This window comes from Globicephala melas, chromosome X (genome assembly GCF_963455315.2).
Source record: "Globicephala melas chromosome X, mGloMel1.2, whole genome shotgun sequence".
In the NCBI taxonomy this organism is placed as follows: Eukaryota; Metazoa; Chordata; class Mammalia; order Artiodactyla; family Delphinidae; genus Globicephala; species Globicephala melas.
Window position 1 is genome coordinate 38,756,179 of NC_083335.1, and position 15,849 is coordinate 38,772,027.

At 38.9% G+C, this 15,849-nt stretch overlaps 1 protein-coding gene across 1 annotated transcript in view; it reads right to left on the bottom strand.

Annotated features, from left to right (window-relative positions):
- Nucleotides 1-15,849, bottom strand: part of IL1RAPL2 (interleukin 1 receptor accessory protein like 2) — a 1,145,014-nt gene that overhangs the window by 528,450 nt on the left and 600,715 nt on the right. The window contains exon 3 of the mRNA XM_060292358.2: nucleotides 1,487-1,760. Within this exon, the coding sequence (XP_060148341.1) occupies nucleotides 1,487-1,760 (274 nt within the window). The remainder of the gene's footprint in view (nucleotides 1-1,486; nucleotides 1,761-15,849) is intronic.

Genomic DNA, 15,849 nt, shown 5'->3' on the forward strand with positions numbered 1-15,849 from the left:
GCAAAGAGACTAAACTTGCTCCCCCAACACTTCCTCCCAATATACATACAAAAGTGATTCTTAGAGCATCAAGAAGGTTCTCTATTTATATACCACCTTGTTCTCCTGCCCTTTTGAACAATGAGGCCACACCAGGGGCTTCCAAGTGCTCTTGATGAAGAGGTGACATAGCTTTGGCATCAGACAAAGTCCACAGGAAACAAAAATGGAAGGGTCTGCATTTCCAAGAAGGTAAAATCAAACAGTAGAGTGCAGGTCCCTGGTGAGCAAGATCAGACACTTCTAAAATGGCAGTATTGAAGAGTGGTTTAAAGGTCACCTCAGCTACTTACTTCAACACCTAATGCAGTCTCTATCTGAGATTTGAGATCCTGACACTGGGATGGAGGGGGGAGGAAGGACATACTGTGGAATCACTGGGGATAAAACAGACTGCTTTTCACTGTAAACTTCTTGCAAGTAGGAACTGTGTCTGTGGTATCTTCCCAGAATAGTATATAGGAACACAGGATGACCATGTGCTTATAGGGTCCCATGTTGAATATTTAGATACAGTAGCCTCAAATTCACATTGTAAATCCCATGAAGAATTTCACCAGAAGCATTTGAAGCTATTTTCCATCAATAAGAAAGGAAAGACCCTGACCTAAATGATACTTTAGGTTATTTTCATAGCCAGATATGCAAAAACAATTTTTAATACAGATCTTCCTGTACTAAAAATTGGGGTTATGTCCCGATAAACCCATAGTAAGCTGAAAATATCTTAAGTCAAAAATGCATTTAATACACTTAACCTACCGAACATCATAGCTTAGCCTAGCCTACCTTAAATGTGGTCAGAACACTTACATTAGCCTGCAGTTGGGCAAAATTATGTAATTCAAAGTCTATTTTATAATGAAGTATGCATATTTCATGTAATTGATTGAATACTGTACTAAAAGTGAGAAATGGAATGGTTGTATGGGGACAGAGTGATTTTAAGTGTATCAGTTGTTTACCTCATGATCACTTGGCTGACTGGGAGCTGCAGCTTACTGCCTGCCACTGCCCAGCATTATGAGATAATATCATACCGCATATTGCTAGCCTGGAAAAAGTTCAAAATCCAAAGTGAGGTTTCTACTGAATGTGTGTCACTTTTGCACCATTGTAAAGTTGCAAAATTCTAAGTCCAACCATAATTAAGTCAGGGACCATCTATATAAGACCCTGGGGCAGGGGTGGAGTTGGGAAATAAATGAATCACAAAATTTTCTGAATTAAATGAGAATACATAGTAAATGGGAATCTTATGAAAATGTGATAAGAACTTGCTATATTGTTCCCATAAATAATTAGAATTGAATTTATTGAAGCTCCACATGCACTGCAGCCTTTCAAGAATATATCCACTGTATAACATGAGGCACACCCATACACACTCCAGTCCCAAAGCAAGACTACCACCCGTGACATTGAGCAGTTTTCACACAGCACTTACCTTAAAACACAAGTGTAGAATCCACTGTCTTGCGCCTCAGCTGAGTGAAACCATATTGAATCTTCCTCTTTGCTCATCCTGACCTCTGAAAAGATGATGGGCTCTTCCAAATCACCTTTGTTTTTGTACCACATCAGCCTGAGCCCAGTGCTCTGGGCCATGCTATAGTTGGTACGAATGTAACTGTAGAAAAGGGCACATTTCACTCGGACTGGTTCACCTGCCAAAGCCATATATGTCTTGAGATCCACTGACCAGTCAATGCAGCCATCCACTGAAAGAAAACCAGATTGGGCATGAGATGCAGTGAGCATTGTTGACAATAATGAGAAGAGCAACAATTATTGCCAACACGTACTGAGGACTTGCTATGAGCTAGACACTGAGTCACATGCTTTACATAGATTACCTCATTCAGTCTTCCCAGTGATCCTATGAGATAGATCAGTATCCTCCTTAGACCTGGGCAAGCAGGATTCCTGCCCTAGCCCTGTGCCTTTGGGGTATTTCCAGTCCTCTGCAGTAAACTTTGGGTTGACTAGATCTTCCAAGGAGTTCCAGCACTCACACCTATGGGGTTTTCCTGGGGCCCCACAGATAGATATCAATTCCAGTGGATCACTCCTGCCAATCACGAGGCATCCGCTTAATAGAATTTTGTGAGATTGGATGGCTACAATGACACTGACATGTTGATTTTTGGCGACTCAAATTGTTTATATAGACAGGAGCCGCACAAAACAAAGATTTCCTTAGGACCCATAGAGAGCCTAGGAGCAGTCCTGAGATTGACCCTTTTATTATTCTTATGTTATAGATGAGAAAACTGAGACTCAGAAAAGTTCAGCAACTTTGCCTATGGACACAGAGCTAATAAGTGGTGGAAAAACCAGTCTCTGATTCCCAAGACTCTGTTCTTAACCACTATCCTATACTGCCTCTGTCTGTAATTGTGACAGGAACCATTGTTTTATTTATTTGCCTTTGAGAAAGTAGATGCCTGGGTTGGAAGCAGTGGATACCTAAAATGATTATTTGCCATTATCTACATGCCAGTTTTCCATGGTATGACCTACTAATAGCAGATATTTAATCACACTTCAGTTTCTTTTTATACCCTTAGATCTCCCTTGCTGCTCAGCTGGTGTACGCTCATGGGAATATATTATATTAATGTCAGGTTTAATCAAATAATATTAGGTGGGTAAATCTACCATTAAAGAAAGACATATACAATAAATTCTCTCTTTTCCAGAAGGGTTGGAAATGAGACACTGTGGCTAATTTTATATGCTAATTTTATATGCTAATCAATACAATTAGCATAGTTATTTTACCTCCAATTGCTGATTTTCAAAGAATTTCATCAAATTGTGCTACATTATATTACTTGATTACCCTTTATAAAATAATCCTTTCATAAACTCTATAAACACTGTCATTTTAAAATTATATGTTTCGCTTATCATTTTGTGAACTGATCTGCTTCCTTTTTTAGATGTTGAGAACTCTGCAACCCAGTGTGTTTATCTTTTAACCTCAGTTGACAGGAAGCTCAGAGCTAAATGCAATGCTCAAGTGAAATAACTATCTTACCTCAGGATTTTGCTTTCTCTACATAAGGGGTTCTTGACCTGGGGTTCAAGGACACCCAGGGGCAGAGTGCCTGGATAGACTTCAAGGTTGTGCCTATTTGCATAGCTATACTTTTCTGAAGAGATGTTCCACAGCTCTTTATCAGATCTTCAAAGGGGTCTATGGCCCAAGAAAGTTTTTGAACTCTGTGGTTTCTGATGTCTCTTTGTGACTTCATTTTTCACTGCCTTGCTGCATAGGAGCTTTTATTATAAGTTGCCTCAAATCCTCTTATAGTATGTGAAGTATTCATTAGAAATAAATCAATAACCAAATAAATAACTCATCCTAAATTTATAATGAAGGGCATTTGAACTTTGAGTACTCACAGGGCACCAGATTCATCACTATGAATTTTGATGACCATTGTGCACTGCTGAAGTCAAGAAGGTACAACTGAATTGGACTAAGTACGTACTGATATCTGGCTATCTCTTGGGGGGCTTTTTTATTCACTCCCAAGTATCAGTTGTTTACCTGTCATTTGTCATTCTCACAACTGTCAAGAACAGAGAGGGGGAAATCTGCATTCGTTAAACTTTCTGGGTCATGGTAAATTACTGATGATACATCTCTGTATTAAATGCAATTTTAGTATTTATTGTTTTATCATCTTTAAATTAATTTTATATTATTCCTTTTTAAGGATTATTTGTGATACTGTTCCCATGCATTAACACAACTGAGAGGAAACTGTTTTTTTTTGAGAATATATTTTTTCTCATAGCTTTATTTTAAAAGTTTGTTAATAGAAAGAAAATATGGGGATAAATTTTTTTTAAACTCCTTAATATTCCAGTTTTTGTTTTCTCCAACCCTAAGATGCACAGCAAGTGTTTCTGAATTAACAAATTTGTCTTGGTGAAGTAGTTTCAAACCTCTATAACTACCTACTTGTTAGAAAAAAAAATCTGGAATTTTTTTTCATTTGCACACTAAATCCCTTTAGTTACTTCCTCTAAACAATCTGTTGCATAATCTACACCTGTACAATGTTTAACAGGCTGGTTTGTCCCATTAGTGACAGGACATGGCTGGTATAGAAAATAATCAAAAATCTGCTCCTGAGACACAACCATCATGTTCAAAGGCAGTTGAAGACATTTAACTGCCATTACAACTAGCTTTGTCATACGGACCTTGCGAGTACACTGAGAATTCATTTCCTTCTAAGTACTAGCTGAGCAAAATGTATTTGACTTAATAAATTTATGGTTCCTTTTCTTCTGTTCCCTTGCTTTAGGTAGCAGAGAGGGAATCTTTAGTTATAGTCAATAGACAGAGAATAGATATTCAATAATAAGGACAACAAATTCCAAACGTTATTCCTTTATTCTTTTCTCTTAGTATAGTCATACCTCAGTATCTGCAGGGGATTGGTTTCAGGACCCCCATGGATATTAACACCTGTGAATGCTCAAGTGCCTTATATAAAATGACTTAGTAGTAGCATATAACCTACATACACCTTCTGATATACTTCAAATCATCTCTAGATTACTTATAATAGCTAATACAATGTAAATGTGATGTAGTTGTAAATCAATGTAAAAGTTGCCAGTGTGCAGCAAATTCAAGTTTTTCTTTGTGGAACTTTCTGCAAATTTAAAAAATATTTTCCATCCACGGTTGGTTGAATCCAAGGATGTAGAACCTGCGAATACGGGCAGGGTTGGGGGCGACTGTACTCACAATACAGGTTACAATATAACATATCTCAAGAGACCTCAGGCGATTTTCCCAAAAAAAGTAGACAAAGTGTATGATCCATGAAGGCCCATCTGACACCGAATATTTTCCCATGCTGAACTTTACTCATGGGAAATCCATTCCCATGAGTAAAGGCCTTGTAGCCTTATATCTAGAGAGTATAGGACCACTACTAGATTCCAGCAAGGTGGTATGATTTGTTTTTAATGGATTGCTATTCCTAGGAAAACTAACAGAGAGAGAGGCAAGATGGGATGAAGTACTACAATGTGGTGCATTTATCTTTAGACTTGGGACTGATGAAACAACTAAAAAGGGCCTACTGAGGTAAGAGGCCTGGAAACTCAGGTGGCAAGGGAACATGATGGGATTGAAACCTTGAGGTTAAGAGGGAAGGTTAAGAGAAAGCAAAGGGAAAGAGATATGGGAACATATGTATATGTATAACTGATTCACTTTGTTATAAAGCAGAAACTAACACACCATTGTAAAGCAATTATACTCCAATAAAGATGTTAAAAAAAAGAGAGAAAGCATGAGAGGGTCACAAAAAGGCAGGAAGAGGAGAAGGCTCACATAAAACTCAATTTGCCAAGGGCCATTCCAGGGATCAAAGATGGTGCCATCAGAAGTCACCAGTAAAACTCACATTTCTGTCATGAGAAGGAGTTTGTAATACATGCCACACGTTCAGAGCCCTATGCACTTTGACACTCCAGATATATTTGGCAAATAGGTGAATGAATAGATCTGTGATGCAGGTGACAAGGGAGCACGCTATGGCCAGGTTGGGGACATAATGGAACTGAGTAGCCCACAGAGGAAGCCTACCTGCAAACTTGACCTTATCAGCAAGGCCTCTCATTCACAGAGGGATCCAGCCCTATTCTGTTCACAACTCCAGTCGCACCTGTGTAGGTTTGCCCCCAAAAGACTTCTAAGAAAAGTGGTTTCTGGACAGATTGGCTTCTCCCACAGGTGGTTTGATAACTACGTTTCACTAACCAGCCACAAGTGTAAATAGAGGCACTGTAAGAAGGAAAATGGTTTCCCCCCAAAAAAACAGCAACGTTCTGCAGTTGGATTGAAATTTGCTACAGAACAAACCCATCAAAAGCATCACTGAATGCATGCCTGTCCTCTGCTTCACAATTTCTCAGTATGGCTATAAATATTCCCATCATTCCATTAAAAAATACCTATTTCTAAATTATCCATTCCCTGTTCACTCTTGAGTCTTGTTATGAACAGCAATTCAAGTATTTAAAGAACAATTGTGTTTCTCTAGATGCTCATCTCTGTTCCCTTGATTTAGGTTTCCGTAAGGCTTAAAATCATTACTCTTAGTTTGGTCTTGTTGGTAGAAATGCTTTGATATCTGAGCTATACAAAACAATTACAATGCAGCAAAGAAAGCCACTTCTTTAAAACGTAGGTCTCTATTTTAATCATTTTCATTTCAAACTGCAAAACAAGTGTATGCTTAAGGAGTTTGACATGAAGATTAAAAAAAAAAAGGAGCATATGAAACATATAAAGGGACATGCCAATGTCCACGCAATTTATTTTACCAAGAGGAGATTCCTAGGGGTAAAACTAATGCAGTATCCTGGAAAGTGCCCTGGGTGACTAAAGCAAACCTATTTAGCCTGCTTATAGACAAGCCTCGGCTTCCTCCTCAATGCATCTGGAAAAGCAGATCCTGTCACACCTATCTGCTGTGAAAACAAAGTCCTGAGAAAAGTTTTTAATCCCTAGAAGAGGATAAGATGTTATTATCAACAACAATAATTATATTATTTTAGAAAAAAAAGAATATTGCATGCAGTAAAATTACAAGCTCTAATGGCTATGTACATTACAGTTTTTATTGGGGGATAGGATATATAGGTATGCATAGGATTGCCAATTTTGGATTTTTGCCCCAAACTGGGAATCTCTTTAGGTAAAATGGCTAATTAGCATATGAAAATATGCAATCTCCAGATATCTTGATAATGTTCACTACAACTTAAGTCCTTTGCCTGAGATGTACATCCAATATTAGTTTATTATATGTTCTTGATTAATAAATTGATTTGTTAAACCAGGTGTTTTCTGGTAACTATGTCAGCTGTATATATCCCATTCTTTTTTTTTTCTGCTTTTTAAAAAATCAGGTTTACTGAGATATATTTTACATACAATGAAATCCATCCTCCTTAGCTGTACTGTCCTATGAGTTTTTTTATTTTTTACATCTTTATTGGAGTATAATTGCTTTACAATGGTGTGTTGGTTTCTGCTTTATAACAAAGTGAATCAGTTATACATATACATATGTTCCCATATCTCTTGCCTCTTGCGTCTCCCTCCCTCCCACCTTCCCTATCCCACCCTTCCAGGCGGTCACAAAGCACCGAGGTGATCCCCCTGTGCTATGCGGCTGCACACAGACCTCCTAGAGAATGGACTTGAGGATATGGCGAGCGGGAAGGGTAAGCTGTGACAAAGCGAGAGAGAGGCATGAACATATATACACTGCCAAACGTAAGGTAGATAGCTAGTGGGAAGCAGCCGCATATCCCATTCATTTTTATGGCCAGCTCTCCTGTTTGGGAATCAACGGGGCAATTGTTGGGGGCAATTCATCAAAATACCACTAGAGGGCGGGCTGCACAAGTTTTTGTGTAGCACGGTAGATTTTCCCCACCTAATTTCTAAAAATAAGGATTTGCTATCTGCCAATCACTGGTTGTGAGGAGGGATCACAGCAACCTCTGGGAATGCGTCCTTGGGGGTGGGTGATAGGGGGAGCCAAAAGTTGAGCATGTAGCTAAGGTCTTGCTCAAATTGGATGACCAGGTTACATATGCCAGGTAAATGACCCAGCTTAGAAAGGTGCAACAGCAGCTACTGGCATTCATTGAGCCCTCAGTACAAAACAGGTAGGTACTGTGACAGGTGCTTTGCATGTAGTTTTCTCATTTCATTATCATGTCAACTCCGGGAGGTAAGGACTCTTGCTCTTCTAATTTTACTGAGGAGAAAAGAAAAGCTCAGAGACTTTAAGTGACTTGCTCAAGATCACTCAGGTTGTGATGGCAGAATTTGGACCCCAATGCAGGTGAGTTAAACTCCAGAACCTACGTTCTTAACCACTGTGTGTTCTATATACTGCCTCCTATACTCCTCATCCCAGTCCATGAGACATTAAAATATTAAAATTTGCTTGGTGCTAATCCAAATTGTCATATGTATTCCAATAGCACATGCCTGTTCAGTAGAGCGGACCTTTCCAGCTGAGTAATAGTCTGTCCCTAAATAATAACCATTGTGGGAATAATAACCATCAAATAATGTATGCCAATTATTTACCTCTGAATTATACAGTTTTTACAGAGTAATGAATTATTAATAATCTGTGTACTTGATTTAACCTCTGAAGATCAGTCCTAAAACTTGGATAAATTTTATCTGACCCATATTGACTCATTTAAAATTAAATATCTAAGGATGATCACCCAATTCCTAACATTACAGCCTAGAAATAGAGTTCTATGTTTAATATTTGTACTTATTATGTATTATGCCTATTGAATACATTACTCTCCTTATTTCTAATATTTTAATGTGGGAGTTGTACACCCTCTGTTTCTCTCTCAGCTCTCCTTCAAACACATGCCTAAAGACAAAATTCTTTTTATTTATATGCATCACAGTGTACGCCGTCTGCCTCTAGTGGGCAGCCTCCGAGCACAAAAAGTCAAACTCCCTAAGAAGTGAGTGGCCTGTGCCCCAGCTGCTGGACATATGCCTTCATGCCCCCAGCCTAGAAATATGGACAGAGTTGTTTCGTCATTTTTAAAATAAAGTTCTGACAGTGGGAAAATTTTCTTGATTTTTAAAATTTCATCCGCACATCCGTATCTATCAATAGAGAAAATATCCCCCACTCCAGCTCTATAAATACAATGAATGATTATTGCTTCAGATTTTAAAAAGCATTTTTACATTTTTTATGGATTGGATTATACACTTTCCTTTCACTCTTTTACCCCCCACTATTCGTCAATGGGAAAGTTCTGCCTAAATGAAGTCCTTCATCTCATTTCAACCCAGTTATCACACTTAATAATGGGCTGGCAACCATCTTCCTTACCCTTTCATTACAGAATCTGTACTATGCTTTGTCAAGATCATTCCTTCAATCTTTATCCCAAATGAGAGCCTCAATTATGTTCTGGAGGTGTGGCCACGTGAGGCATTACAACCAACTCTTCAACTCCTGATTACCTCAGGCCTGATAAGCCTCCTTGGGTATTACCCACTAGCCTGAAGCTCTTCTCAAATGCACTGATGTTAATTTGAAGGCTGCAGCTGCAAATGTATCTGTGGGAGACAGGATATCAGTACTGCCCACCAACCCCTCTAGCCGACTTTCTGCTACTCTCTCAAATCCAGGATGCTTGCCAGTGAGCTTATCTCCAATGCCAAATCTCTGTCTCTCATGTTCAGTCATCCAAGCCAAAACTTTTGGAAGCCATCCCTGAATCTTGTTTTCCATTCCAGTCTGTTCTTTAAACTGCTACCAAGGTGATGTTTCTGATGTACAAGACCATGTCCCTTTACCACTCAAAACCTGCAGTGGCTCCTGGTATGCAAATCCCTAAGCCTAGCTCCCCTGTCACACCAGCGACTGCCTGTCTTTCCTGTCCCCACACAGCTCTTCACACACCGTACCCTTCAGTAAATACTCACCACTCCCCGACATGTCATTCACTTCTCTGCCATTGTTCTCTGGTTCCTTCCACTTTGCCTCTGTGCCTATCAATTGAGATTCTACTTATCTTCCAAGACAGCTTCAAATGCCACGTCGTCCAAAAAACTGCACTTCACTGCCCTGTGTGAATTCTTTCCCCTGCAGTGCTCTGACCACATGTTTGTCTACAGATCTCCTTCCCAGTTAGATGGGTGCCTCATTTCCTTTGTATCTCTAGGACAAGGCCCAGTGCATTGTACATAGTAGGCACTAATTAAATCTTTATGGGATGAAATTGTGTGGGGATTTTCCCCAAAAAAATTCACTAATAATCAGAAGTTGTTTGCATTTGTCAACCTTAAGATTCCTCCTACTGCTTCCCACCAGAGCAGGGATGCATCCAAACTCTGATAGGAATGCTAGGAGCCAGGCTCCAAGGTACAAAATGTGTTCACAATAACAAATGATTGCTATTTTCCCATTAGCTAGCATCACAACAAACAGGAATCACAAAATAAACTCACTGCCATATCCCTGCTCCAGAACTCATGATTCTATGGTAAGTCGATCAAAATCACCAAGTCTATCACCCAAGCCCTTTCAAATCAGGCCTCATCCTATCAAAATGGCTGCCTATCACTTTCCAAGAGAAATGTTCTTGAACCGGGCCTCCTCTCTCACAGAGCTACCCTAACCCTCCTTGTTAGGAAGCAGTTATGTTGTGGGCCCTTGCCCATTCAACTCTTTCCTGTCTCCACCCTCATACCACTTCTCCCACTTTCCATGCCTCTCCCAAACCAAATCTTAGTCAAGTCCTGAGCTTAATTTACCTAGGTGTCAAGTTAGAAACGGCAGCTTGGTTTTCCAACCATATTGACTAGCACATTAGTCAAGGTCAGAGACTTCTCATGTTTTTTTTTGTTTGTTTGTTTGGTTTTTTCTTTTCATCTCTCCTCAAACACCTCCCAGACCAGACATTTAGTAGGTCTTACTAAATATAGGTTGATATATCCTCATCTCATGAGACTTCGCTTAATTAAGTACTATTAGAGTGAACTGCTTTGGTTAATTCATTTTTGCATTAGCTGAAGTTTAACCTTTGGATTGTTGAAGATCTTTTTCTGAAAAGTCCGAATCCATTTTTTTGCCTAAGTAGAGAATCGTGATGAGAATAAAATTTTCTGGATTGACTAAGGATTTGTCAGGTCCTTAGGGTCATCACCCTAGATCTTGATGCCAAGACAGTATAAGAATAGAGCCTGGCGGTGTGAAAAGAGCATAGAGCTAGCTGGGGATCTGAAACCCTGGGTTTACATTCCACCTCTGCCTCCTCAAGGAGATACGTGACTTTGGGAAGTCAGTGTCTACTCCCAAAAGAAATGAAGACATTAAACTAGACAAGTTCTAACCCAGCACCAAGAAAACAGATTATATGATGGTTGCTGAGGTCTTTGGTCAAGAAGACCAGCTGCATATGTGCTAAATTGGAAAATCTCTCCCTGGCAATCTTCATTTTTTTCTCTCTTAATTTCAAAGTTACACAGAAATAAAAAGAGTACTATTACAAACTCCCATGATCTCAGCATCCAAAGTTAATAATGTTAACTTTTTTCCAATTTGCTTTCAGTAGCTTTGTTTTATTAAAGAAATAAAGCATTGCAGATATAGCTAATGTCCCCTTTTAACCACCATACACAGTCCCATCCTTATCTCAAACCCCTGCCTGGATGTAACCACTATTCTTTCCAACTTTTAGACTCTTACATACATAGGTGGATACCCTGAAGAAAAAATATTGTAGGGATTAAAAGTTTATCTTACAATAGGGAGCAGAGGTGGGAATAAAAGCCTGTTAACGGAGGGCTCTTATGAGGTGGGTTCTAGTCAACTGAGGTCTAAGAGAGTATACTTACAGCTGCGCACACACTCCACACATGTGCCACCTGCACCTCTAACACACAGAGTCTGAGTGGGGACCAACCTCAGAGTCTACAGGGGTTTTCTGCCTGAAGTTAGTTGTTTCCACACCATGTGTGGCCACACAGATTTCAGGATGAGATCTCTGGTCCTGTTGGAGTTCTGCTCTGTTGTGGGGAGAGTTCTGATTCACGGAAGAGACACAACTGTTACTCATCAAATAGCCAGGCTCTAGAAGTTAGAGGCATGAGGCAGGGTCCACATCATATGTTCTACACTCAGCTGCCTCTATTTTAAATCAAATTCTGGGTCAACTAGGATATACAGACTCCAAATAAGTGCCCAATAGGGCTTACTCTTATTCTTTAGATAACTTATTTCCCTCTCCATTTCTAAGTTTAGCACACCATTCAGCTACCATAAACCCCTCCTCTTTTTTTTTCACATCTTTATTGGAGTATAATTGCTTTACAATGGTGTGTTAGTTTCTGCTGTATCACAAAGTGAATCAGCTATACACATACATATATCCCCATATCTCCTCCCTCTTGCACCTCTCTCCCACCCTCCCTATCCCACCCCTCTAGGTGGTCACCAAGCACCGAGCTGATCTCCCTGTGCTCTGCGGCTGCTTCCCACTAGCTATCTATTTTACATTCGGTAGTGTATATATGCCCATGCCACTCTGTCACTGCATCCCAGCTTACCCTTCCCCCTCCCCATGTCCTCAAGTCCATTCTCTACGTCTGCGTCTTTACTCCTGTCCTGCCCCCAGGTTCTTCAGAACTTTTTTTTTTTTAGATTCCATATATATGTGTTAGCATACGGTATTTGTTTTTCTCTTTCTGACTTACTTTACTCTGCATGACAGACTCTAGGTCCATCCACCTCACTACAGAAAACTCAATTTCTAAACCCCTCCTCTTAACAAACAGTGGAAGCCCTCTCCAGGCTCTGACTGTCAGGGGACTTTGAAGATTAAATACATTAATGTACTTCAAGTCCTTAGAACTAGAACAAACGGTGCCTTGCACACATACAATGATCAGTAAATATTTCCTTTACTACCTCAACTACTACTATTTCTTCTTTTAATTATATATCAATTTTTTAAATTATTCTATTGTACTTCTCAAGTCTTTACATACAACAATGTGCATTATTTCAATGAAAATTGTCTTTTACACCATCTTTATATTAAAGTTAGGCCATTAAAATGTTTTATAATTAAATTTGTTTTTCAAATTTGGGGCATAGGTAAGTCATATTACTTATAAATTTCATTTCAGGACAGTAAAGGGCCATTAAGTAATATTTTAGCATGATATATATGTTTCAATATTAACTGTATATAATAGTATAGAGTAATATGTGTGTATCACTCTACACTATTATAATATGTATACTTGCTATATTATAACAATATTATATTATTGAAGACTGCATATATTTATATGTATATATTATATATGCATTTACTCTATTACAGATTGCTTATCATAGTTTATAAATTTGCATATATTTATGTGTTTATTTTAAGTTTATATAGTTATATAATGTGTATTTATAATATAAAATAAATTGTTGTAACTAAATATATATAATTATATTTATATGTTTACTATAATAGGTTGAATCATATGAAATTGCTGCTTAAGTCAAAAAGATCAAATACTGGGACTTCCCTGGTGGTGCAGTGGTTAAGAATCCGCCTGCCAATGCAGGGAACATGGGTTCGAGCCCTGGTCTGGGAAGATCCCACATGCCGCGGAGCAACTAAGCCCGTGCGCCACAACTACTGAGCCTGCGCTCTAGAGCCCATGTGCCACAACTATTAAAGCCTGCGTGCCTAGAGCTTGTGCTCTGCAATAAGAGAAGCCACCGTAATGAGAAGCCCGTGCACAGCAACGAAGAGTAGCCCCTGCTCACTGCAACTAGACAAAGCTTGCATGCAGCAACAAAGACCTAATGCAGCCAAAAATAAATTTATAAAAAAAGACCAAATATTGACAACTTCATGTGATTCATCCTAATATATATCTTATATAAGATGTCATAAATTCAAATAAACGTTTGTTATATAAAATTGCAACTATCCTCAAAAGGGAGAGTAGAACCAGATAGAGTTGAGAACTACTCTGTTAGTTGCTTAATATTGTTATTATTTGTCATTACAAACTGGTCCATGCTAGGGTCCTTCAGACAGTTCATAAAATCAGCAGAGCTTCTTTTAAATCCAGGCCTTTGCAATGTCTGTGCCCTATGCCTAGTACACTGTTCCCTCAGACATCCACATGGCTCACTGGCTACCAACCTCCTTCACTTATCTGTTCAAATAATTTCGGGGTGAGGAGAATTTACTGATTCCATGATTGATCAGACAAAGGAATGTGTAGCTTGATAACCTCCTCCAACTCACTTCATCTCCAGAAGAACCTTCCAGACCCTGAGCATTTCCTTTCCTTCCCCCATCTCCCAAGTGCATCTGATCCCTATCCACTTGCAAAAGAGTTTGTGGTCTGTACTGTGAACCCCCGCCTCCCCCAGGTAGGTGTCCAGGAAAGGAGGAAGGGTGGTAATGGAAGGGGGAAGCAGTTTTTCCTCTCTGTCTCTACCCAGTTGTTCCCCCCACCCCCAGTCTGGTCCTCCAATCCACCTCTGTGGCTGGGGGCAGTGGCAGCCTTGGGGCACCTGGAAGTGCCCATTTGTGGGTTAGTCCACGTGGCCTTGAGGAGGAAATGTCTATGGCTTTGGTTCCATGGAGTGCCACTCCTCAGTGACTACAAGAGGATAGCACTTTCTGGGGAGAGATGCAGAGGGGCACTGTGAGCTGAGGGGACGCTGGCAGGGTGTCAAAACCGGTGCCTGCACTCCAAGTGACTGGGAGGTACTGTGCAGTGCAGGTACTTACCTATAGCATTGATATGGCCTAGGTGGTGCTCAAGGAGGTGCCACCCACTGTGGAGCTGGCCCTGCCTTCCCTGCCAGGGAAATAGCCAAGCTCAAAGGATTTTCTGGGTTCCTGGGTAGACTGTACCTGCAAAGTGTTAGCACCATTATCATAGTTTCACTACCTAGGATGCTGGTCTTTGCCTCCCAGAAATGGGTATGGTTACAGGACAGCCCACAATGTTGCTATATGCATTTAGGTTAACATTAGAGGATTAATATACGTCTCAGTGTACAGGTACTGATTGTCCCCAGGGTAAAAGGGGCATAATTATTGCATATCCATATTATTATTTATAATTCTACAATATTATAATGTTATAATATTAGCCAGGACGCACCACCAGGGAGGCTTGTGTTATGCTTTACTTGCTGTTAACTGGAGATAATTACTGTGCATTATTATTATTCGTGTTTACATTATTGTAAATTACTTATATTATTTAATTATTTTACCTTTATAATACCCATTATTATAATTAAGGTCATAATTAAATGATTATATCATTAGTCATTATAATGATTAATAGTAATAGTAATACAATCACGATTGTATTACTATGTATACCATAATTGTATTAAGTATTACAAGTATTATAGTAAGTGTAACACAGGTTAATAATTTAGTAATAAATATAATTAGTAATAAATTAATTCTGTACTGCTAAGAAACCCTGCTGTTCCATATTGCTAAGAAACCTTTTATCTCATCAGAATCAGGATAACTGAGGTACAGCATTAATGCAGTTACTTGCATTATTGTGATATTTTTAAAACACTATAGTAACTACCACTCCTGGTAATGCTGGTGTGGTATTTTCTTCTCTGGGAAATGGCATAATTATATCATGTGGTTAATGTTGTTATTGCTGTTGTTGTTGTTGTTTTTATTATCACTAATGTTATTTTATCATATATCCTAATGATGGACACTAATATACAAATAATGGTATTATCTGTTCCTGTCTGTGAAATGGAAATGATTTTGGAATATTGATAATTTACATTCTATTGATATTATAGTCATAATTAATACCACTACTGAGAATCTTGGCATGCATCTGTAAAATGGACATAATTTTGAGGCATCATTGATACTGATATTATTTGCATTTACATTAGTGCTAGAGTCACAATTACTATTAGGAATGAGTATTTCTTGTAAACTATGGAGAAATTCACACCTCAGAGGGTTTTTGTCAGACTTAAATGACTTTGAACTTGGTACACAGTAGTAAGGATAATAATATTAGTAATAGGAGAGTTTAACTCCTTACTGTGTATCAGGTACTGCTTTAAGCACTTTACATGCATTGACTCATTTAGTTGTCACAACAACCTTATAAGTAAGATAGGTATTATAGATATGACCAGTTTACATCTGTGCAAACTGGGACTCAGAGAGGTTAAA